The sequence below is a fragment of the Marmota monax genome, unplaced genomic scaffold, assembly GCF_021218885.2.
Source record: "Marmota monax isolate L192 unplaced genomic scaffold, Marmota_monax_Labrador192_F-V1.1 WCK01_AAM20220418_F8-fsc00022, whole genome shotgun sequence".
NCBI classification, from domain to species: domain Eukaryota; kingdom Metazoa; phylum Chordata; class Mammalia; order Rodentia; family Sciuridae; genus Marmota; species Marmota monax.
The window spans coordinates 23,808,195-23,833,002 of NW_026695215.1; the positions used below are offsets into that span (position 1 = coordinate 23,808,195).

General features: G+C 38.1%; 1 protein-coding gene across 15 annotated transcripts in view; it reads right to left on the reverse strand.

The window, feature by feature from the left end:
• Nek11 (NIMA related kinase 11) overlaps positions 1–24,808 on the reverse strand; it is a 341,889-nt gene that overhangs the window by 34,801 nt on the left and 282,280 nt on the right. Inside the window, exon 17 of one of the 15 annotated variants that reach the window (XM_046431451.2) lies at positions 15,866–15,937. The exons of the other annotated variants lie outside the window; for them this stretch is intronic. Within the exon in view, the coding sequence (XP_046287407.1) occupies positions 15,866–15,937 (72 nt within the window). The remainder of the gene's footprint in view (positions 1–15,865; positions 15,938–24,808) is intronic. 15 annotated transcript variants of the gene reach the window in all.

Below are 24,808 nucleotides of genomic sequence, written 5' to 3' on the forward strand. Positions count from 1 at the left end.
TGTATTTGATTACAGTAGCAAAATCGCATATATGGAAACACAGTAATATGAAAATTTCAGATGTGTTGCTTTGTCTAGAACCCAGTGAGGACAAAATCATCCTGTGTCTTGTTCACTTCTCCTGCCTCTACCTTTAGGCTTCCCATTTGAATTATTTTGGAACAGGCACTCGTGTCTTAGGGTTCCTAAGTCTACTGGTTGAATCACTCTTGCCCTTATTCTAGATTAGAAGGGATCAGCTTGACTTTGTGTTGCTTGTTACAGTTTATAGAAGCTTCGTCTAATGAGGTAGAATTGGATGAACAATCATTCATTAAATTCTAAGTGTCTTTAAAGAAATAGCATTGAACTATGAGCAGATCACGAAACGGACACTCCAAAAGCTCAAATAATTTGTCTAAAACTACAGGTCTGGTAAGCCATAAAGGTTGAACATCCTGGGCTTGCAAATCTCTCAGGGTTGACACAGTTCTGGACACAAATAAATGATGAGAGATCCCAGGAACCCATTGGTACAGAGTAAAGTTTACATAAGGAGAAAAAGAGCTAACAGGGGCAATAGATAGCTTCTTTTCCCTTAATTTTGACTTAGGAATGAGATCTGTGATGCATAGATTGGGGGGCTAGAAGAGAATAACTGGACAGTTTATTTACCGATCTTCTGTCATGGGTATCGACAGTAGCTGCTTTAAAAAATGAAACATCCTCATTTAACATCATTTTAGATGGTGCAAACTGCTTGGGATGCCATATTATGCTGTTATATAATTCCCATCTTTCCTCATGTTTTTCATTCCTCTGTACAGATACACATTGTGCTCTTTTCTACAGATGTTCAGAAGCAGCTGACAAACACATCCCACTGCAGCTAACAATGAAAAGGTGTGAATACCAGCACCTCTGACATTGATTTTCACTTTTAAGTTTCAAAATATATGGGTCATGTACAAAGTAAAAGTAAAAAGCAAACAAGAAGGAAAAACTGAGATTTAAACTATTTTAAAAAATAAACTCCTGAGAAGATAATAGCTATGTTGTTCATCAGTGAGACTGTCTACAAAATCTCTCCCTATCTTAAAGAACAAGTCTTTAAGACCTATGAGGGGTCTCATAAAAACATCATCCTCACATGAAAACCCAATTCCTCAAAACAACCCTCCATATGTCCAAATGTCCAAGGAAAACAAACCTACGGGTATGTAAAAACTGCCCCTAGAGCCCATTTTCCCTAAGCCTAATAACAATCCACCTTGGAGAAACAAGGGCCTGCTGATTGTCACAGATTCATGAGCAACTTTTTGGAGACTCCAGGATCCAATAAAGAAGAAAACCCATTTTTATAGGACCTCATATTTCATTCATTCATCAATTCACTCATCCATCAGCTATTAACTGATTATCTGATCTTTGTGCTGAAAATCAGCAAAGAACCAAAGAAACCTGTTTAAACCATTTTAGTATCATTCCTCTATGGACAAAATGCAGCAAGGAAATCAGGTAAGCCTATATACTGTTGAAAACAATTTTTTTTTCTGCTTATATTCTTGAATGAAAGGGGAGTTTTCTCTACAACATTCTTCAGACTATCTGACAAAATAACTTACTTCCTAACTTAATTTGCTCATCAATCATTCTTCCATTTAGGCAGACAATACTGTCAAGGAAAACAACATTAGAAATATTTTGTTTTGTACTTACATGTCCTAGTCTATGAAGAATCTTGGTGTAATTTTGAGGGGCAATGGAACCTCATTGTCTGAGTTATGTTTATAAGAACATCTTCCTGAGCTACTACAGGTAGGGGGAGGGGAAGTTTTATGGTATCCATGCCTCTGAGAGTAGAAGGTCCACACCAGCTCAGATCTAGGAAATAATTTTTATGCCAGTAATTTCTAACAATAAAAATAATAATTTTAGAGCTCAACTTACATTGCTTTAGTTTTCCCAAAGATTCATTCTCTCCCTCTCCCTCTCCCCCTCGCTCTCTTTCTCAATTGAAATTTCAAAGTGGCTTTCTCAGTTCCATGGTGTGCAGAATACTCACCCAGGGAACAAGAGTCCCAACAATTTAAAAAAAAACTAAATAAACAAAATAAAGGTTTTGTGTCCATCTACAACTAAAAATATTTTTTTTAAAAAAAAAAGAGCAGAAAGCATTATGGGGGAAATTAACTAGTACCTAGCATTTTATAGAGTGCATTAAAGGGTGCCTGAGTTACAAAGACCAATTGCACTTAAGCCACTTAGTAACTCAGAGAGACTCTGTGTCTAAATAAAATGTAAAAAAGGGCTGTGGATGTGGCTCAGTAGTTAAGCACCCCTGGGTTCAATCCTCAGTACCAAAACAAACAAACAAACAAAAAACAATTGCATTTAATTTGAATCTCCAGAGGCCTCAGGTACATATAAAAAACTTTTGAAAATTATAAAAGGACTCTGATACAAAGAATAGCTCATCCCCATCAAGAATAGAGCATGGTCTACTGAAAAATCACAAGCAAAATGCATATCATAAAAGGAAGTGAAGAGTCTAGACTGGACTGTAGAAATCAGACTGTAAAAGGATAATCCCCAGTTCTTCAAGAAGGGGTGAAAATTCATTGTGCTCATTTCTCTTTTGCCCTTTGACTTCCTTCACTTAGCCATCAGTATTTCTTTTCTATACATTTCTGCATTCTTAAATTGCTTTCATGCCAGAGTTCAAAGTTGATTATCACAGCATACACTGGAGATATTTTAGACAGTTGTGACTTAAGAAACCCTTCCATATGTTATAACATTAAGACTTTCCTGGCCATTATGCATGATCCTACCACCTGAAGAATGGGCAAACCAACCCAGCAGAACCCATTACTGAAGACTGATGAGGCTTCAGATTGAGTTACTAATGGATGTTATTTTGTATCTTGCCTTTCTTAGAATATCAATAATGGTGATCATATTTTAACACTCCTTGATTTGGAATTGACCATAAAAAGGGAAACTCTAAACATTAGTTATTAATGCATGAACGCAGAGAAGTATACTCACAAGCCAGCCAGGGGCATTCCTGTCATTTATGCCCTAGAGAATTTAAATCAACGTCTGCCTTCAGTTTTGTTCTTATTCCTTCTTCAAGGGTCATATATTTTTATTTATTTTTTAAGTGAGAAGCAAATATTTATTTCTAATTAAGACCAAGAGATTATAAATTATCTAGGTATTCCAAGATTTGCCAATGAATGGAATTAGATCCCTGAAAGATTACATAGTTTAGTTCATCATAGGTCAGAAGTATTAAAGACATTATTTTAGTCAGTATGCTCTCTATAAGACACCATGTATAAAGCCTGTCTTCCCTGAAGAACTTGTAACACATCCACATTCTTAATAATGAGAGCTAGGAATTGTATCCAGTTCCCTGGTTTGATCTGGCTTCATGGAAACTCAGAACCAAACTACAAGCTTGGCTATAGCAACTATGGTCAGTATACTGACTTCCAAACTTTCTCTCTGATTTTCACTTTCTGTATATTAACTTATTAGCCTAATTATAATATTGCATCTGAAATAAAATATATTAAAAATATGCTCTCAGGTATTAGGTTAAGCTCTGATCAGCAAAACACGCTATTCATGTATGTCAAATATTAACTTGATTTTTGAGTCCTTTTGATGAAGAATTAGAGAATAAATATATTTTTAAATGAAGTAAACTTTCGGTTTCTCAAAGATAAATATTGTGTTTTCTATTTCTTTCTCTATTCCCTAGAGCAGCAAGCAAACAGCAGGGGGTCAGTAGCTGTTACTGAAGGCAACAATAGGTAACACTTGCTATACTACTCTCTTTTCTGTTGCTATAATGAAACACCTGAGGTTGAGTATTTTATAAGTAAAAGTAATTTATTTAGCTCATAGTTCTGGAGGCTTGCGAGTATGGTTCTGGCTTCTTATTGATGCTGGTGAAGTCCTTAGGTCAGAAGGATCAGGATGGGAGTGGGTGTGAGAGGGAATATATGATGATATGCAGATGTCGGGGGAGGGGAGGAGATTTATCTTCTGCTTTCCTATTCCATCCAGCCTCCAGTGACCCAATCACCTTGCCCTAGCCTCCATCTCTTAAAGCTCTACCACATTTCAACATCACCATACCAGCTTCCAACACAAAAACTCTTGGGGGACATGGACAAACTATATCCAAACCATAGTACTTGTTTATTGAGGGTTTGGTTCATAAATTCTTGGAACATGATATAATTGGGAGGTCATTTTTAATTCCATACTGGTAAGTGCAGGATAGGAAGATAGGTGGAAGACTCTGGTTTTGGTTCCTGTGTAAAGAAGTTATCACAGCATCATATAAAGTAAACTCTGAGCAGAAAAACCAACAACTCTTCTAGATTCCATGAGGGAGTTAAGGACACAGGGCAAACTGCTGACCACAATACTGAAGAGACAGGTGAATACATGGAGTTATAGTTTTCCAGAGCACCCTCACAAGTGGAAACTACCACTGTGACCAGTGCCAAGGCAGGCAAACAAACTATAATTAATTAACTGCTGGGGGCTCAGTTGGACAACTCTGAGAATTAAAATTTCCAGGGGACCCAGTTGTGGGGATGGGGCACAATTGTGGAATCCAGAAAAAAACAGTGCTTAGGGGGAAATTCAATGCATATATTAAAAAAGAAGAAAGGTATTACATCAATAATCTAAGTTACAACTTTAGGAAATCAGAAAAAGAAGAGTAAATTAAATCCAAAGTAAGAAGAAGTAAAGAATAAAAATTAGGAGTAGAAGTCAATGAAACTAGGCAAATGTTCTACTACTGAACTACACCTCTAGCCCAAGTCAATGAAACAAAAGAGGAACTCAATAGAGAAATTCAAAATAAACTGATTCTTAGAAAAAAAAAAACTCAGAAAGATTGATAAACTTCTAGCCAGATTAACTAAGAAAAAAAGAGGGAGTACATACATTACTAATATCTGAAATGAAGATGGGACATCATTATAGCCTTAATGGACATTAAAAGGATAATAAAGCAACACTCTAAAAAACTCAATGACCACAAATTTCATGACCTAAATGAAATGGGCCACTTCCTTGAGATATAAGCTGGAAAATCCACATAAGAATTAGATAATATGAATAATCCTATATCTGATAAAGAAGTCAAGAGAGCAGCAGGTCCAGATGGGTTCATGGTGAATTCTATCAAACATTTAAAGAAAAATTATATCAATTCCCTATGATCTCCTTCAAATGATGGAAGCAAAGGCAATGCTTCCTAATGCATTTTAAATGAGACCAGCATTGCCCTAATATGAAAATCACACAAGACACTACAAGAAAATTAAACTAAAACCCAATATCTCTCATAAACACAGATGCAAAAATCCTCAGCAAAATAGTAGCAAATAAAATCTAAAAATGTATAAAAAGAACTATGCATTGCAACTAAGTGAGATTAATTTCAGTTACAAGGACTGGTTCAACATTTGAAAATTAGTTGATGTAATACATCACATCAGTGGGCTAAAAATGAAAAAAAAAAGCCCCTGATCATGTTCATACAGAAAAATCATTTGCAAAATTCAATACAGACTGATGAAAAAACCCTCAGTAAACTAGGAATAGAGAGAAATTTTCCAAAATTGATAAGGAATTTCTATAAAACTGCAGCTAACATCATACTTAATGGTGAGAAACTTGAAGCGGAATTTTCCACTAAGATCAGATACAAAGCATGAATGATCCTTCTTAGCAATCGTTTTGAAAACTATACTGAAAGTTCTAGCTAATGTAGTAAAACAAGAAAAGAAAATAAATGTATACATGTTGGGAGAGAAGAAACAATACTGTCTCTGTTCAGGAAGTCATCACGACACAATTAAGTGTTTAAAATCCAAAAGAATTGACAAAAACCTGGGTGTGGTGGTTCACGCCTGCAATCCCAGCAGTTAGGAAGGATGAGACAAGAGGACTGCAAGTTCAAGCCAGCCTCAGCAACTTAGCCAGCCCAAGCAACTTAGAAAGATCCTGCCTCCAATAAATAAATAAATAGATAGATAGATAGATAGATAAATAAATAAATAGGACTGGGGGTATTGCTCAGCGGTTAGGTGCCTCTGTGTTCAATCCCTAGTACCAAAAAAAAAAAAAAAAAAATTGGCAACAGACTTGTGGAACTAATAAGCACTTATAGGCTAAGTTGCAGAAAATACAAGGTTAATATACAAAAGTTAATCAATCACTTTCCTATATGAACAAGTGTAATTTGAAATTAAAACCACAAAACCATTTAACACTCTCCAAAGATTACATACTTAAGTTATAAATCTAACAAAACATACTTGAAATCTGTATGAGAAACTAGAAAACTTTGATGAAATAAATCAAAGAAGAAATTTTAAAATATTTATAAAAGACAAATGTGATGAAGGACTAGTACACGAAATATACAAAGAACTTACAAAACTCAATAATAAGAAAACAAAAAACCTGATTAGAAAATGGGCCAAAGATTTAAACTTATGCTTCTCCAAAAAAGATATACAGTTGGAAAATAAGCATATTCAAAGATACTCTGTATCATATATAATGAGGGACATGCAAATTAAAAGAACACCATACCTCCAATTAGGATGGTCAAAATCCAGAACATTGACAGCACCACGTGCTGGTGAGGATTTAGAACAATGGGGACATTAATTTGTTGCTGGTTAGAATGTAAAATGGTTTAGTCACTTTGGAAGACAATTTGGTAACTAAATATATTTTTATCATATGATCCAGCAGTCATGCTCTTGGCATTTACCTAAAGGAGTTGAAAATATGTCCACACAAAAAAACTGAACATAGATGTTCATAGCAGATTTATATATAGTCACCAAAACCTGGAAGCAACCAAAGTCCTGGAATGCATGAACTGATTGTGATACATCCAAAAACTAAATACTTATTCAGTGCCAAAAAGAAATTTGTTATCAATTCATAAAAAGACAAGGAGGTACCTTAAGTGGATCAAGAGGATTGCAATATTATTAAGTGAAAGAAGTCAATCTGGAAAAGCTACATATTGTACCATTACAACTATATAATATTCTGGAAAAGGAACAATGAAACAGTCAAAAAATCTGTGGTTTCCAGGGTGGGAGATAAAAAAGGGATGAACAGGCAGGGCCCAGAGTATTTTTAGGGCAGTGAAATTATTCTATATAATACTGTAATAATATATATCATTATATATTTGGTGAACCCACAGAGTTTATGATACCAAAGATAGGCCCCATAGTAATGTATGTACTTTGGGTGATCATGATGTGTCAGTGTAGGTTCATCAATTGTAACAAATCTATCACTCTGGTGGGAGATGTAGATAATGAAGGAGGTTCTCTCGCTCTCTCTCTGTGTGTGAGTGTGTTTGTGTGTGTGTGTGTGTGCGCACGTGCGTGTTGGTACAGGGTTTATGGGAAATCCCTGTACTTTCTTCTCAGTATGGCTATGAACCTATAACTGCTATATAAAAAGAAGAGGAGAAGGAGAAGGGTGATGATGGTGGTGGTGGTAGTAGCCGAAATCTTGATTTCCCTAGTCAGAAGTTATCTGATCTTGGAGTGTTTGACAGATTTGTAGAAATCAAGTACCAGAAAGCATGGCAGTCTTGTAGTGGCTGGAGACATCTTGAACCCTTCAGAATATTACTGGAGGAAACAATGACTGGAACAAGAAACAAAACCCCTGGTCAGGGCAATAGCTGCCCTGTGTGAGCTGCATCCTCTCATCTGCCCTGCTTCTTTCAACACTCAGTTAGCCAATTATTGGATTTTTGTTATAAGAAATGTCAGAATTTCTTGGAATCAGTGCTGGAAGCCATCCATGAGCCATCTGTGAACTGTGTGTGAACTAAAATGATGTGGAAGCCATTAGGCAGGAAAGTCTGGTATGAGAAACTCCCAGGAGCAATGCTGAGTTTGAGAATGCCCAACACATGTGATTCCTATCAAGCTGCATCAAAGTTCAGCACAGTATCAGAGATGGGGAGACCCACTGGAGCTACACAACCTCTTGGAGATGGGTGTGGCTTGCCAAAATGCCAATCAACCTGTTTACTGTAAGACTCCTGCCACACCAACAAGCAAGACTTCTCCCACTGAAACTTTATAGCTGCCTTTGATGTACTCTACCTTAAGAAAAGAATAGGGGCCATTTTTCAGTTGTTCAGTTCCAGCTTCTATCAGGACTAGAAGACCTGTTAGGTGCTCCACTTTATCTAATTTCTGTCTCTGTCTCTATTTCTTACTAATTATTTTAGACTTTTCATTTCTAGGCAACGCACACCTCCTGAGGAAGAAACTATCCTGGCAGGGTGCTGGTCATCCCACAACAGACCAGAGCACAGCTGCTGATAAAATACTGTAAAAAACAACACTTTCTTCTTTCTTCAGAGATCACGCAACAGCAGAAGCACCCCCGTCTTGTCTGATATTCCTCATGCCCATCTCATTTCTGGTCTGATGATGGTGAGGGCACACATTATAATGTAAGACTGATACATATGAGCTCAGCTTCCTGCCCATGCTGCCTGGCATCAAGATAGGTCTGTGCCCCAGTACTAGAGCAGGCTTCATCACAACAGCATAATCAATAGTGCAAACAGAGGCTGAACTGTCTCTGGCTTGCTTGGGAAAATACACTCCGTATGTAATGTTATTCATATACTAAGAGACCTAGATAATGTGTCGGATCTCTTCTGGCCTCCCTAGAAGGCTCACTCAGTTGTCTGCTTCAATGAAAGGACCTGTTCTCTAACTGCTGGAGTCAAGAATTTGGGCAATTTTACTTACAGAGGTACTGTTTAGAAAGCTGAGTTCTCACTCCATATTTGGATGACAGGTAGAACAAACGAGGGCATGCTCTTGCCAGCCTCTCTCTATGCTGAGCTTCACATGACAGTGAGGTCATTAGCATTGGGGTGCCTAAAAGAGACTCTAGGCAATGGCAAAACCATGCCGAGAAAGATCTGTATGAAATTTGCCAAGTGTCTTGGATCAGCAGTAGTCAAGACACAGTTAGAGGTGCTGCTGGCAGGTCAGGAACCGTGCACCATCTAGAACCCAGCATCTAGGCATAGGAGTAGACAAGTATTCCCAATAGGAGTGCATTGGGCTTGTCTTCTTTATCTGTCACAAGTGATGCAAAAGCTACAAACCAAACACTGCCATTTGTTTCTGTTCCATAGATTGAGACCCTTTGGGAGGCATTTGATGGCACCACTATAATAAGTGCAAGTGGTTTCTAGAGACTCGTACCTATCCCTCTGAACAAGGAGAGAAAAAGTTCCATAAGAAAATCCTGATACCACCAATAAAAAAACCCCTCAAATTATGGGTTGAATTGTGCCTCACCACTCCAAAAAAAAAATGCTGTTGAAGACCTAAGCCTGAGAACCTCAAAAGTGACTTTATTTGAAGAGTGGAATTTGAAAGAGGTGATTAAATTAAAATAAGGTTGTAGGGTGAGATTTAATCTAAACTGACTGGTGTCCTTATAGGAAGTAAATTGGACACATAAAGAGACACCAGTAATGCACATGTATATAGGGAAAAAGACATTTTTCTCACTGTGAAGACACTGTGAGCAGGTAGCCAAACACATGCTGAGAAGAGGCCCCTTAGGAGAAACCAAACCTACCAACACCTGATCTTGGTCTTTGAACTTCTAAAACTGTGAGAAATGAATTTCTGCTAATTAAGCCACTGGGTCTATAGTATTTTGTTAAGGCAGCCCAAACAGACTTATACATTTGATTTTTCTGATGAGTTCTGGTGAGGTGCTTTTATTAAGGGAGAGACAGTGAACATTTTCAATCCCCATGATGTAATTCTTCTATTTATTTATTTGCTACCTTGTTTATTTATACCCTCTCATTTCACAAAGCATTGAGGAATTCTAAAAAAATAGATGATGTGTAAAATATTAAGATAATTAATTAAAATCAGTGTGAAAAGAAAATAAAGTTGGCAAAGCAATAATCTAAGAGTAATATAATATTATTATATTATATTAAGTACAGAGAAATTCTAACAACTAGTCTTAGAGGGGAGAGGAAAATTTAATTATATGATTCCTGGTGGCCAAAGCAAAGAACAAAATATAGTCAGTATGCCCACCATGCTAAGCCTAGGATTAAAAACATCCAGTTACTCAGAAGAAACTGCTTCCCAGATGCTAAGCCTAGAGAGAAAGAACACCGTGATATGGAGGAGGAGGTCCTGATGACATTGCATAGTTTAGAACTTGACAATGAACAGACAGTGGCTGTGTCTGGCCATCTGTAAGGCAAGTCTACAGCAAGAGCTGTAAACACATTCAGGACAAAAACTAGAGGTGAGAACAAGAGGGCAGAGGTGACCACTCTTCTCAAACATATTCATGGCCATGGAATGGGTGGATCCAGGCAGGAGATTTAGAAGATGAAGAGAAACGGGTGGTGTCTATCTCTTTGCTAGAAATCTATTAATATGGTACCTTAGCAGCAGGATTTTGATGAATGTTGGACAGAAAAAGAGTTCAAGATGGTTTCTAAGGCAGGAACCTGAAAATTCTGGAAAACATAATTTCCAGAAGGAAGCATCTCCCTGGAATAAGGTAGAGAATGCCAAGGTAAAGTGAAAACCTGAGCTTTTCTCACAGTGTTTCTGGCATTATAAATTTCCTCCAGAACTGAGTTTCCTGGAAGAAGCACAAATCAGAATGCTCTGGAATTAGATGAAAGTGCACCAACTGTTTGGTATCTGGAATGCTGAAAGACTTGTGGCAAGTAGCAATCTTGTGGCAATCACAGCCCTTTTCACCTTGGCAGGGAAAGGGATAACATTTTTGGAATGCTTTTAAGACTCAGAAATTATTTGGCATTTTAGCCAAGGAATAACAATGTAGTCTTTTAAGAAATCTCACATGGAGCTGGGCTCCATATAAGGATCTCTGGGCTAGCTATGAAGCAGACCAAATGGCCAAATTTGATCCCATTCCCACAACATGGTCTTGACTCTTTTGTCCCTTTTGGCAGGGACCTCTGTACCTGTTGAACACTCCTTGGTTACACCAAAGCACATGCCGGCTGCTACAGTCCTACCCAGACAGAAACATCTGCTCTTTCAAATGGACTTGAAAATACTATGGTTCATTATTTTTCCATTTTCCCCCTAAGGTTTTGCTCATTATTCTGTGCCCACTGAGAGTGCTTCAGGCTGTTCCATTTACACACTCAGGTTGCACAAGAATTACTTGCCTACATAGACCTTTATACCCAGAGAAGCTTAACAAAGGACAACTCAAAATCCAAAATCATATTTGTTTAGATTATTTCTTTGTTAGCATCCTCATTCTTCACTGTCAGAAGGAATTTGCCTCTTTTTAAGGCCCGATGAATTGGGATCCCAGATATGATGGTTCATTACATGCCTAGGAAATAAAAGGCTTGTGTTGCATGGTTTTTCTTTCAAATTTGGCCAACTGAAAATTATTAGTCAGGATTCAATAAATATAGCAATAAACATGAGACTTCCTGCTTAACCTGTGGTACCTGGTGATATTAGGGTTTTCAGCATCAGGCAAGATACAGATACTCCAAATAATATTTGAATAGCTATGTTAATATATTGCAAAAATCACTAACAAAATACTTGGAAACCTAATTCAGCAATACATCAAAAAGATCATACTCCATCATCAAGTTGGTTTCATTCTAGGGATGAAAGGATAGTTCAATACATGCAAATCAATAAGATAATACACATAAATAAAACTATAAAATTATATGATCATCTCAATAGATGCAGGAAAGGCCTTTGACAAAATTAAATATCACTTCAAGATTAAAAACTCTGGGGCTGGGGATATAGCTCAGTTGGTAGAGTGCTTACCTCACATGCACAAGGCCCTGGGTTCTAATCCCCAGCACCACACACACACACACAAAAGATAACAACTCTGAAGAAGGTAGCGATAGAAGGAATTTATCTCAACATATTAAAGGTTATATATGACTAATCCCTCAACATCATACTGAAAATGGAAAACATTTCCTCTTAAATTAGGAATAAGACAAGGATTCTATTCCCAGTACTCCTATTTATTATAATACTTGAAATTTTAGCTAAAGCTATTAGGTAAGAGAAAGAAATCCCTATTTGCAGATGATCTGATCCTAAACTTAGAAGAGCCTAAAGGTTCCACCAGAAGACTTCTAGGGCTGATAAGCAAATCAGCAAAAGAGCAGGATACAAAACCATCATAGAAAAATCAATAGCTTTTCTCTATATCAGTGATGAATCCTCTGAGAAAGAAAGCAGGAAAACAATTCCATGCACAGTAGGTTTTTTTTTTAATAACCAGAAATAAATCTGAGGAGGTAAGAGATCTCCTACTAGGAATATTATAGAACATTGAAAAGAGAAGTTGAAGAAGACATTAGAAGATGGAAAGATCTTCCATGTTCATGAAAAAGAATCATTAATAGTGTTTAATGACCATAGTACTAAAAGTTTGTAGATTCAATGTAATCTCCATCAAAATACTAATGACATTCTTCACACATCTAGAAAAAGCAGTACTAGAATTCAAAATGGAGAATAAAAGATCCAGAATAGGCAAAGCAACATTGAGCAAAAAGAACAAAGCTGGAGGTATCACAATACCTGACTGCAAATTATAGCACAACCATAGTAACAAAAACAGCATGAGCTGACATAAAAACAGACATGTAGATCCATGGAATAGAATAGAACACACACTGAAAACCCTTACAGTCTTGATAAAAGTGTCAAAAACATAGAGAAGACAGCTTCTTTAATAAATGGTGCTGGGAAAACTAGTCAACTAGATCCCTCTCACCCTGTGTAAAAGTCAACTGAAAATGGATCAAAGACTTAGGTATAAGACCAGAAAATTTGCAACTACTAGAAGAAAACAGGGGAAACAATTCTATAGGTCTCCTATGGCTCAGGAATAATACCAAGAATTAATAAATGGGGCTGGCCGTATATCTCAGTGGTAGAGTGTTTGCCTAGAATATGTGTGAGGCACCAAATTCGATTCTCAGCACCGCATATAAATAAATAAATAAATAAATAAATAAATAAATAAATAAATAAATAGAATAAAGGTCTATTCATCAGCAAAAGCCCATGGAGTGAAAGAATGCTAAGGTGTCCGTGAGAACAAGGGGAAAACAGATGTCAGAATGAAGCTGGGCATGAACTCCATTCTTCAGGAGAAATCTCATTCTTTGGCTACTTGAAGTGACACTGGGAGACAGCTCTTGGCCATCAGGTCTCTTGGAAAATTGTCTCAATTCCATTCAAGATCTGCTTTACCAGAGCTCACATGACTTCCTGTACACAGGGCTCTCAAGCTCAGCCTCCTTGAGCCAACTTGCAACAGACCTACAGGCTGTCCCAGCTTCGGTACGTATCAACCTGGTGACCAGGCCTTGCTGAGGTCATACACAGCCCACTCCTCTCTACCCAGTCCTGCTTTCTACCCCTACATATATGAATCCAGAGAGCCAGTCCTGCCTAGGAAGTTTTCACATGAAAATCATCTCAGAGCTGGCATTCCAATGAATCTTTCTGCAATGGATAGCTAAAGAACAATTTTTTTTTTTTAAAGAGCAGGGATGCTTAATGATTAATTTGAAATTGTTTATGTCCTTATGACATGAAGCCTTTGCATCAGCTTCCAAATCTTTAGAAAAGTCGAGTGCTCTCACAGAAGATTTGGTTGAATCAGTGTATTAGGGAAAATGAATAAAGAGGCTAGATTTTCACTCTTGATCAATATGATATAGAATAGGGATAATAGAGACAAAAGCCCAGAGGATGAGATCATCACAACACCCAGGAATTTGCCAAAGTCTCAAGACTTTGGGGGCATGGTTGAAGTTTGAGCCAAAGTTGCCTAGACCTGTGGGTACAGGGACAAGCTGGCTGACATATGGGTTATGTGGCTAAATTTTGCCTTCACAGAAAGGGGTTAAGTCACTCACAGAGCAGGGAAACAGACACAAAAGGTCCACATCAGGGAGAAGTGGTCATCTGAAAGTGCATCTCTTTGGAAAAAATGGGCTCTTTCTCTGAATTTCTGGGTGCTGGCTTCACTAAAGTGGGGCTTGGCATTGACCCCAATCTTGTGAATCACACGTTCAGTTGTTCATTCTCCCTAGTTAGATTATAAGGTGTCTTTTTGTTGTGTGCCTCATAGTGCAATGCCTCATATACAACAGACTCAAGAAGTGCAATTAATTGATTACAGACCTTGAGATAACTGAGCAAGACGTTTGATTTGTTCTTTAAAGGACCTCTTAAATGATCCATGTAAATTTAAGACTGCTGCTGTTTGGACAGGGAGCTCTTATTCGCTGGTTACCAAGCCTTACTTATGTATAAGTTCTTATTGTTTTGAAATTGAAGTGCTGGTTTCAATCAGCTCTTCCTTCAGAAGAGCTCCCTGATACTGACCTTTTATTAAAGAAAGAGAATGTTAGAGGTATACCTAACACTTCTTCAGTGATTTTTGGAAAGAAGACAAGGAAAGAAGCATAACTTCTTCTGTTTCTCCATTGAAGGGTAATTTCAATCAGTGAAAACAAGCTTTATTCCTAACACTTAGAAATTTGAAAACAGCAAGTTCTTAGTTTGACAAAGGAGGTGCCTGGACTGAATGAACGAGATGCTGTCAAAATACTGATGTCAAATATCTCCAACACAGAAAAGCATGTGAAAGGGCGTAAAATTTGAGAGCAGAGAGACCAGTCTCAGATGCCAACTTGGGTGTTTCACTTAACCTCTCTGTACCACAGATTCTTTATTTCTAGTGGGTTTGGCATGCACTTATTACTACCAAATGAGACCAAGTAGGTTCTAGAGTATAATGTTGGATACATAAATACCTTGCAGAGTTACAAGGCTCCTGAAGAGTTCTTAATGTATCCTAGGCTTTTGGGTCAGTCAGCTCTCACTGTCCCCATTTCACCCTGGCAAGGCTTATCAGCACTGGCTTTTAATCAGAATTGTCCAGACTTCTATTTGAAATGTAGCCTTGCTACTTACTAGTTGCTGACAGTGGGAAGCTTTTGTAGCTTACTTGAAGTACAACATCTTTATATACAAAACAGGGAATCCTGTCCATGTCACAAGTATAAGGTGAGAATCACATGCAGCAGAAGGTGTCTGGCTTAGCACATTCCCTGCACAGAGAATAAAAGCATTGAAAGCAAGCTTCCCTCCATATAAACATTGCAATGGCTTTGGTTTGGTTAAGAATCTGAGCTGATACTATCAAACCTTGGGATGCTTTGATTTTGAACTTTCTAGCAAATGTAGTGCTCCACCATCATTATTATAAGTAATTACCTCTGTGCCATGAACTGTGTATCAAGTTAATGAGAAGGACAATAAAGGACATAGATTTCTCATCTTCAATTTAACCTCCCTTGGGCAAAGTCTTTTTTGTGACTGAAAGTGAAAGGAAAAAAATCTCAGAACCTGTAAGCCAGCTACCCAAGGCTCAACCAGTTGACCTCAGTAACACTGAGGTCAAACCTCCTTGGACCTTCTGCAGCCTTTAAATAGTTTACTTAGCCCTTATCACAGCACTCTGCCATGGCTATTTTCTGACCCTGACAAGACCTCTCGAATAGCTGACATGGAAGTTCAACAATGAAATTGCCAGGAACTCACCCCAGCCTTACAGCACTCAGCAAAAGCTCTGCAGTCAAATCAAGGAGGCTTTGCAGACACAATTATCTAGTGCCATCTGGCTATGTCACAAAAGAAAATATAGAAACCAGTTTTGAGCATCATAAGCAGCATGTACTTACCAACCATATTTGGACAGTCAAGTTGATGAGAGTAGCCTGGTAAACATACCAGGGATGTAGACAGCTTCTCATCTTTTAAAAAGAAAATGTATTAGTGTATTGTGATTCTACACAGTAGGGGGATTCATTGTGATATATTTATCCATACACATAATTTGGTCAATTTCATTCCCCAGCACCTCCCCTTTCCCTCCCCCTTCCTCCTCCTGATCCCCAACTTCTGCTCTACTCATTGTCTCCCTCAGCTTCTCATCTTCCTCAGTAAAGACAATATATGAAATGCCTACTTATAGGGGAAGCAATGCCATTCGGGAATTATTATGGTTTGGATCTGAAATGTCCCCAGAGGTTCATGTGTTCAGTACTTGGTCCCCAATTTAGCATGGTTCAGAGGTGGAGCTTTTAGGAAATGACTGGATCATGAGGGCCCTGACTTCATTGGTAGATTAGTTACTGATGAATTTATAATTTGAATGGACTATTAGAAGGCAGTGGAAACTATAGGCGGGTAGGACCCAGTGGAAGGGAGTGGGTCCTTGGGGGTGGGAGCTCCCACCCTCTGCTGCTTCCTCTTGGCTTCCTGGTCACCAGAAGGTGAGCAGCTTTGTTCTGCTATGCCCATTCAGCTGTAAAAATGAAAGGAAGGGAAGAGGGTAAGGGATCAAAGATAGAAGCTAGTTTTCCTTGAATAAGTTTTTCTTGTACATTTGACTTTGAGCCCATGAAAACAGGCTGCATAATTAGTAAACAAAAGTAATAAAAACAAAAACAAGTTCAAAATACTTAAAAAAAAACCAAACCAATAAACTTATGTATAGGCAACATACAGTAGTAATTCAGCCAAACAGAGACCAGCATGTGCATGTGAGGGAATTATTGAAGTGAGGGAAGGTGACCTGAAAAGGTTAGAGAGAATAGCACTCAGAGCCACACAGGACTAAGAATGGTGCCTCTTGACTCCTTCACTCCAGCCCATCTGGTAAACCTGATAATTCACTGACCTAGATGGAGTACACAGAAGGGTCTTGCCTTAGTAGTGAGAAACAATCATCTTTAGCCTAAATTTTACCCTAGTTTCACATAACAAAGCTCAAATGTAGATCCCCAAAGTAACGAACTATTTCCAAGTAACTGAATCCTAAAATTAAGATCCAGGCTACTTATTGGAATACGAGAATATCCTACACCAAAACAAGGCAAAATTCACAATGTCAAGGAAACAAATAATTAGTGTAAAAAATATTGAACATATTGAGACACACACACACACACACTCAAGTTAAATATTTAGAGATGAAAACTACAATGTCCAAGATGAAAAATACAATAAGTATTCCACTCAATTGTTATGAACCTAACACTGCTCTAAAATAGCCTATTTAAAAATAAATATATAAATGCATGTGTATGCTCACGTGCATGCGCGCGCGCACACACACACACATAAACATATTGAACAGGATTAATAGCAGATAAGACAATGTGAAAGAAAAAATACTAGTGAATTTTAAGACATAGCAATAGAAACTATACAAAATGAAATAAAAGGGAAAAAACACTTAAAAAACAACAACCACAAAGGCTACAGAAACACTGAATTTTGTGACAATTTTAAGCATCCTACTGTATGTGTAATTGTAAAGGCAAGGACATGCATCCCTGCAGACAAGTATTTTGTTTTTCCTGTGAAATGACAGTGCAGAGATGATTCAGAGTTGTGTTACTTCAAGGAGACTCTATTGCTGTAATTAGAAAATTTCTCACGACCCAGATATTTTTCATACCATTCATTTCAAACTGGAAAAGTGGGATCAGAAGTTTCCTAGACCCTCAGGCCTTCTCCATGGCTCCCCACTCTCAGGCCGAGTCTTGGTGTGGTGGATCCAATCCCTAATAATCTCAACTGAGCATGACAGTAAAGGCCACAGCACCCCCATTATTCCCAGGCACCAACACCTCTCAGTCATTGCAAAATCCTGAGAAGTCCTTGCCAATGAAACCAATAGTTTAACCTCAGAATTTTCTGGATAGCAAATTCTTTTACCATCAGACTCTTGATGGAGCCAGAAACTTTAAGGACAGCTGCTAAGGAGGTACCTGGGTCTTGAACTCAAAACCTGATTCCTTCTTGTGACAATGGTCTAACACATGACCATTCATAGATCTAGATACATAACCACAAGGACCATCCAGTTACAACTGAGGTCTATGATAATTCCACTTATACGACATTCTGGAAGAGGAAACACAAAAGGGATAGAAACAGATCAAAGGTGCTGGGGCAGTGTGTGATGGCAGTGTGTGACTAAAAGGGGGTAACACAAGTGATTTTGAGGGAAGAAAGAACTGCTCTATAATCTTTGTTGTGCTGGTGGTTATATAACCATTAGTACTTGTCAAACTGATATAATCATATACTAAAAGAGTGAGTTTTATTAAATTTATATTTTACATAAACAAAAGTGATGGTTTTGCCAATATTCACAGAACTAAAAACTAAAAAGGCAAGTTTTAAAGGCAAATATATAAATAGTACCTTCCTTATATAAATGGAAAACAAGTTAAGTCTTTCAAAGCCTAAAATATTGGAGCCTTTACAACACAAATATATAAATCTATCCTATGTAGTACTGAATTTTATTAAGACTGATTTCAGTTCACACTTTGGCAACAAATGCCTCCCTAAGGTGGAAGCCCTCTTCTCCAACTTTAATGTGTATATGAATCTCCAGAGAGTTTATTAAAATGCAGATTCTGAATCAGGAGGCTAAGAGCCTACGTTTCTCACAAAATTTCTAGGTGATGTTAGTGTTGCTGGTCATAGAGCACACTTTAAGCAGTAAGGCCTGAGACACTAACTAACAAAACCACGTGATGGGTAAAGCTGAGGCGGAGGGAACTTTCCATTTGGATTTAACAAGCCCTTCATGGCATGATACATTGACTTGGCATGTGTGAGTTAAAAATCAGTCTATGGATGACAGTGTGCCCCTTACTCTCCCCAGAGCTGAGAGCTACCCAGCTGTCATTCCACAGGGATTCCTTCTTACTCTCAGTGGGGACCTGGATCCAAGCCTGGACTTGAATCCAGCTTGTGGTGGTAAAAAAAATTCTTCTCAACAGAAAATCAGAAACCAAGCCCTTAGAGTAGAGACTTCTAGAGGCCGGTTAAACCACAGAGACCCATCCATCTGTCCATCTATCCATTCATCCAACCATCCACTTATCCATCCACTGATCTTTAAGCAGCAATTTATCTTTTAATGTACATGAAAACTACTCAGTCAGGAAGGAAGTCAACACTGATTTCTTGTATTTCTTGTATTTCTCGACCACCTAGCAGCTGGAGAACTAAGTGCTTCCCATGCCCCAGCAGGGACATCCATTTGTGGAGTGGTCTCCCCATTAGGAATAAGAAGTGGCCATGGCAGGGAGCCAAGTGTTGGAGGATGATAAATGGTTGGCTTTTATATTTAATAACTTTTTGATATTTTCCCAGAACTAGCATGCCACTTATTTTTTTTTTGCATGCTAAAAATTACTGTATAAGTGTCTTCACAAACAGCTTCTTTACTCACAGATACCCTCGGGTATAAAACTTCTCCTAGCAACTAACACATAGCAACACCTTCAGATGTTTGGCTTGGGGTTTTTTGAAAGGAAGCAGCTGCAGATATTAAGCATTTATTATAAATTATTGATATTTATTAAGCATTTACTATGTGATATAAACCCTGCTTAGTGCATTTCACACATTATTTTAACTCACCCTAAAAACAACCCTGTGAAGTAGGAACCATTATTAGTCCCACTTTACAGATAAGAAATCTGGGCACAAAGACACAAGGACACATGCTAGTGTGTATATATCCCAGCAGTCAGCTGCACCTTCCCTCTGACCACTGTGCTAGGGTCTGCTCGATGCCTAATACTGCATCTACAAAGCCCCAGAGTGCGCCCGCTGAGTGAACTTGATGAAGAATGGAAGTATGATCCCCATATGTGTTGCTCCCCAGCTTCCTCACAGAGCCTCACTTTCTTACAATAGGAAATGACTGTACTCTAAACCACCAACACCAATAAGCCTGGAAAGGCACTGACTACTGACCCAGAACATGGGTTCTTATCTAGTCTTGCCTTGGCTTATATAAAGATGCGAGAAGCCTCTGTAATAGAGAGGTGTGCAAGTAAAGTTCAGTTTAGTTTTGTACATCTGGAATTTGAGATGTTTAATGGACATCAGAGGAAATGTCAAGAAGCATATTTGCATATTTACTGAAATAATAATGGATAAAGGATATGATAAACAGAACTTTCTTTAAAGTAATATCAGAGAACAGGTGAAGCATAGAAAAACAGGACTGACCATGGGTTAATTATACGATTTTGAACACTTTTGTATATGTCTGAAACCTTCCAGAATGAAATTTTTAAATTTTAGAAGAATACACAGCATTGTTTGCATATAACACCATAAAATATAAAATGTATTGCCTGGATTTAATGATGAGGAAATACAAGACAAACCCCAAATGAGGGGCATCTTAGAAAATAGCTGCCTAGAGTCTTCAAAATATCAACTTCATGAAAGACAAAGAATGACTGAAGAACTATTCCAGAATAAATGAACAAAGGAATACCACCACTGAGTGCCACATATATTCCTGGCTTGTGTCTCAGATCATAAAAACAACTGCTATTACGGGTGTTATGGAGATAATGAAAGAAATTTGAATATGGGTTGGAGCATTTCACAACAGTGCATACCTATGTGAAATTTACCAAATTTAATCATGGTACTGTGGTTAAATAAGAGAAGACCTGGTTCTTAAGAATCACACATTTAAATATTTAGGATGAAAAACATGTTGCACAAAGTCTGTTCTCAAATGACTCATTAATAACAACAACAACAACAACAACACAAACATGGCAAAATGTTATCAATTGGTAAACTAGGTAAAAGATATATAACTTGTTCATCATGCTATTCTTGTAACTTTTCTATAGGTTTGACATTTTTCATAAACTTTAAAAAAAATTAACACAACCTGATATAATCAGTATCCCCTAAATACATTCCTTGCCTTCTCTTCCCTTTGGCGAGGAAAAAAGCTATCTTAACTTCTTAGCAATGAGTGCCAAGTCTATTTGATTCTTCTTTTAAATTGCCTCCTATATCCATCACTTACATGCATTACATCATTTACTCATCACAAGCAGAACCTGCAGCTAGTCCCCAGATGCTGGGGGTACCACTGGTGGACTGTATAAGTCCTTTGGGTATTTCAGCTGTGGCTAAAATGAAAGTCTTGCTCAGTCACAGCCCCTTTTCTGAGGTGGCCTACATCCAATGTCTGAGTGACTTGGGTTTTTACTCTCTCACCCCAACGCAGGACAGTTCTGCAGGGCCACTCAGCTTCAGAGTGGATCAATAGGATCAATAGAAACTCCCACTGAATCCATATCACAGCTTGAATCCCCCATGGCCAGTCTTCTTCCTTCCCTCTCCTTTTCATAGGTATCAGCCTCTCGAGCCCTCTCTCAACAACCCTCCTCCTACATTAACCTTCATCTCTGCATCTGCTTCCCAAAGATTCTGCTGCAACAATAATATTTCTATTTTGCAGAGGAGGAAACTGAATTTTGGAAAAATCACTTGCCAAAGGTCAGAAAGCCATTTATTAGTGAAGCCAAGTCATTGATTACAAATCTGCTGACCTCCAGCTTCTTCTCCATTCTATTTACCTCTCCAAATCATATTCCTCTGTGAAGATCAATGCCAAGTTTCCACACTCCCAGAAGGCTTCTGACTTCCCTTTCTGACCTTAGAGCTCTCACCATCTGTTCTGTTTGGTATATGATCACGGTTCCATGTGGGGACTTCTGTTAACCATCATTTCATATTACATAACCACTGTAAATTAAATTTACAAGTGTAAATTTAATTTACACTTAAATTTTGTACTTTTTTTAACATTATGATCTCTCTAGGGACAAGTGTCGGTCATCGTTCTTCTTTGCATCCCTGTATTTTCTGTCCACAGTGTGAACATATAGTTTTGATCTGGGTTGTCCTCCAACAGGTCATGAATTCAAGGCTCAGTTTCCAATTGGTGGTGCTATTGAGAGAGGTGGTGGAAACCTTAGGAGGTGAGTTCTACTTGAAGGAAGTAGGGTACTGAGGGCGTGTCCTTGTCCTTGTATATATCCTGTCCCCAATCCCTTCCCCTCCCTCTCTCTTTCTCTCCCTCCCTCCCTCTCTCCCTCTCTCTTATCTTCCTAGCCACCATAAGCTGAACAGCTTTGCTCCATCATGTGCTCCCCACCACGATGTTCTGCCTCACCACAGGTTTAAAAGCAATGGAATTTTGATTGGCATTGCATTAAACCTATAGAGAACTTTGGGTAATATCACCATTTTGATGATGTTAGTTCTGCCTATCCATGAACAGGGTATATTTTTCCATCTTCTAAGATCTTCTTCTATTTCTCTCTTTAGGGTTCTGTAGTTTTCATTGTATAAGTCTTTCACCTCTTTTGTTAGGTTGATTCCCAAGTATTTTATTTTATTTATTTTTTTTTGAGGATATTGTGAATGGAGTGGTTGTCCTCATTTCCATTTCAGAGGATTTGTCGCTGATATACAGGAATGCCTTTGATTTATGCGTGTTGATCTTATATCCTGCCACTTTGCTGAATTCATTTATTAGCTCTAATAGTATCTTTGTAGAGCCTTTTGGGTCTGCTAGGTATAGAATCATGTCATCTGCAAATAGTGATAATTTAAGTTCTTCTTTTCCTATTTTGATGCCTTTAATTTCTTTCATCTGTCTAATTGCTCTGGCCAGTGTTTCAAGAACTATGTTGAACAGAAGTGGAGAGAGAGGGCATCCCTGTCTTGTTCCAGATTTTAGAGGGAATGCCTTCAGTTTTTCTCCATTTAGAATGATGCTAGCCTGAGGCTTAGCATAGATTGCTTTTACAATATTGAGGTATGTTCCTGTTATCCCTAGTTTTTCTAGAGTTTTGAACATAAAGGGATGCTGTACTTTGTCTAATGCTTTTTCTGCATCTATCGAGATGATCATATGGTTCTTATCTTTAAGTCTATTGATGTGGTGAATAACATTTCTTGTAGAAATAGATAAAGCAATCATGAAATTCATATGGAAAAATAAAAGACCCAGAATAGCAAAAACAACTCTAAGCAGGAAGTGTGAATCAGGAGGTATAGCGATACCTGACTTCAAACTATACTACAGAGCAATAGTAACAAAAACAGCATGGTACTGGTTCCAAAACAGGCGGGTGGACCAATGGTACAGAATAGAGGACACAGAAACCAATCCACAAAACTACAACTATCTTATATTTGATAAAGGGGCTAAAAGCATGCAATGGAGGAAGGATAGCATCTTCAACAAATGGTGCTGGGAAAACTGGAAATCCATATGCAACAAAATGAAACTGAATCCCTTTGTCTCACCATGCACAAAAGTTAACTCAAAATGGATCAAGGAGCTTGATATCAAATCAGAGACACGGCGTCTGATAGAAGAAAAAGTTGGCTATGATCTACAGTCGGTGGGGTCGGGCTCCAAATTCCTCAATAGGACACCCATAGCACAAAAGTTAATAACTAGAATCAACAAATGGGACTTACTCAAACTAAAAAGTTTTTTCTCAGCAAAAGAAACAATAAGAGAGGTAAATATGGAGCCTACATCCTGGGAACAAATCTTTACTCCTCACACTTCAGATAGAGCCCTAATATCCAGAGTATACAAAGAACTCAAAAAATTAAACAATAAGAAAACAAATAACCCAATCAACAAATGGGCCAAGGACCTGAACAGACACTTCTCAGAGGAGGACATACAGTCAATCAACAAGTACATGAAAAAATGCTCACCATCTCTAGCAGTCAGAGAAATGCAAATCAAAACCACCCTAAGATACCATCTCACTCCAGTAAGATTGGCAGCCATTATGAAGTCAAACAACAACAAGTGCTGGCGAGGATGTGGGGAAAAGGGTACACTTGTACATTGCTGGTGGGACTGCAAATTGGTGCGGCCAATTTGGAAAGCAGTATGGAGATTTCTTGGAAAGCTGGGAATGGAACCACCATTTGACCCAGCTACTCCCCTTCTTGGTCTATTCCCTAAAGACCTAAAAAGAGCATACTACAGGGACACTGCTACATCGATGTTCATAGCAGCACAATTCACAATAGCAAGACTGTGGAACCAACCTAGATGCCCTTCAATAAACGAATGGATAAAAAAAATGTGGCTTTTATACACAATGGAGTATTACTGTGCATTAAAAAATGACAAAATCATAGAATTTGCAGGGAAATGGATGGCATTAGAGCAGATTATGCTAAGTGAAGCTAGCCAATCCCTAAAAAACAAATGCCAAATGTCTTCTTTGATATAAGGAGAGTAACTAAGAACAGAGTAGGGAGGAAGAGCATGAGAAGAAGATTAACATTAAACTGGGATGAGACGTGGGAGGGAAAGGGAGAGTGAAGGGAAATTGCATGGAAATGGAAGGAGACCCTCAGGGTTATACAAAATTACATACAAGAGGAAGTGAGAGGAAAGGAAAAAAAAACAAGGGAGAGAAATGAATTACAGTAGATGGGGTAGAGAGAGAAGAGGGGAGGGGAGGGGAAGGGAGGGGGGATAGTAGAGGATAGGAAAGGCAGCAGAATACAACAGACACTAGTATGGCAATATGTAAATCAGTGGATGTGTAACCCATGTGATTCTGCAATCTGTATATGGGGTAAAAATGGGAGTTCATAACCCACTTGAATCAAATGTATGAAATATGATATGTCAAGAACTATGTAATGTTTTGATCAACCAACAATAAAAATTAAAAAAAAATAAAAAAATAAAAGCAATGGAGCCAGCCAACCATTGACAAACA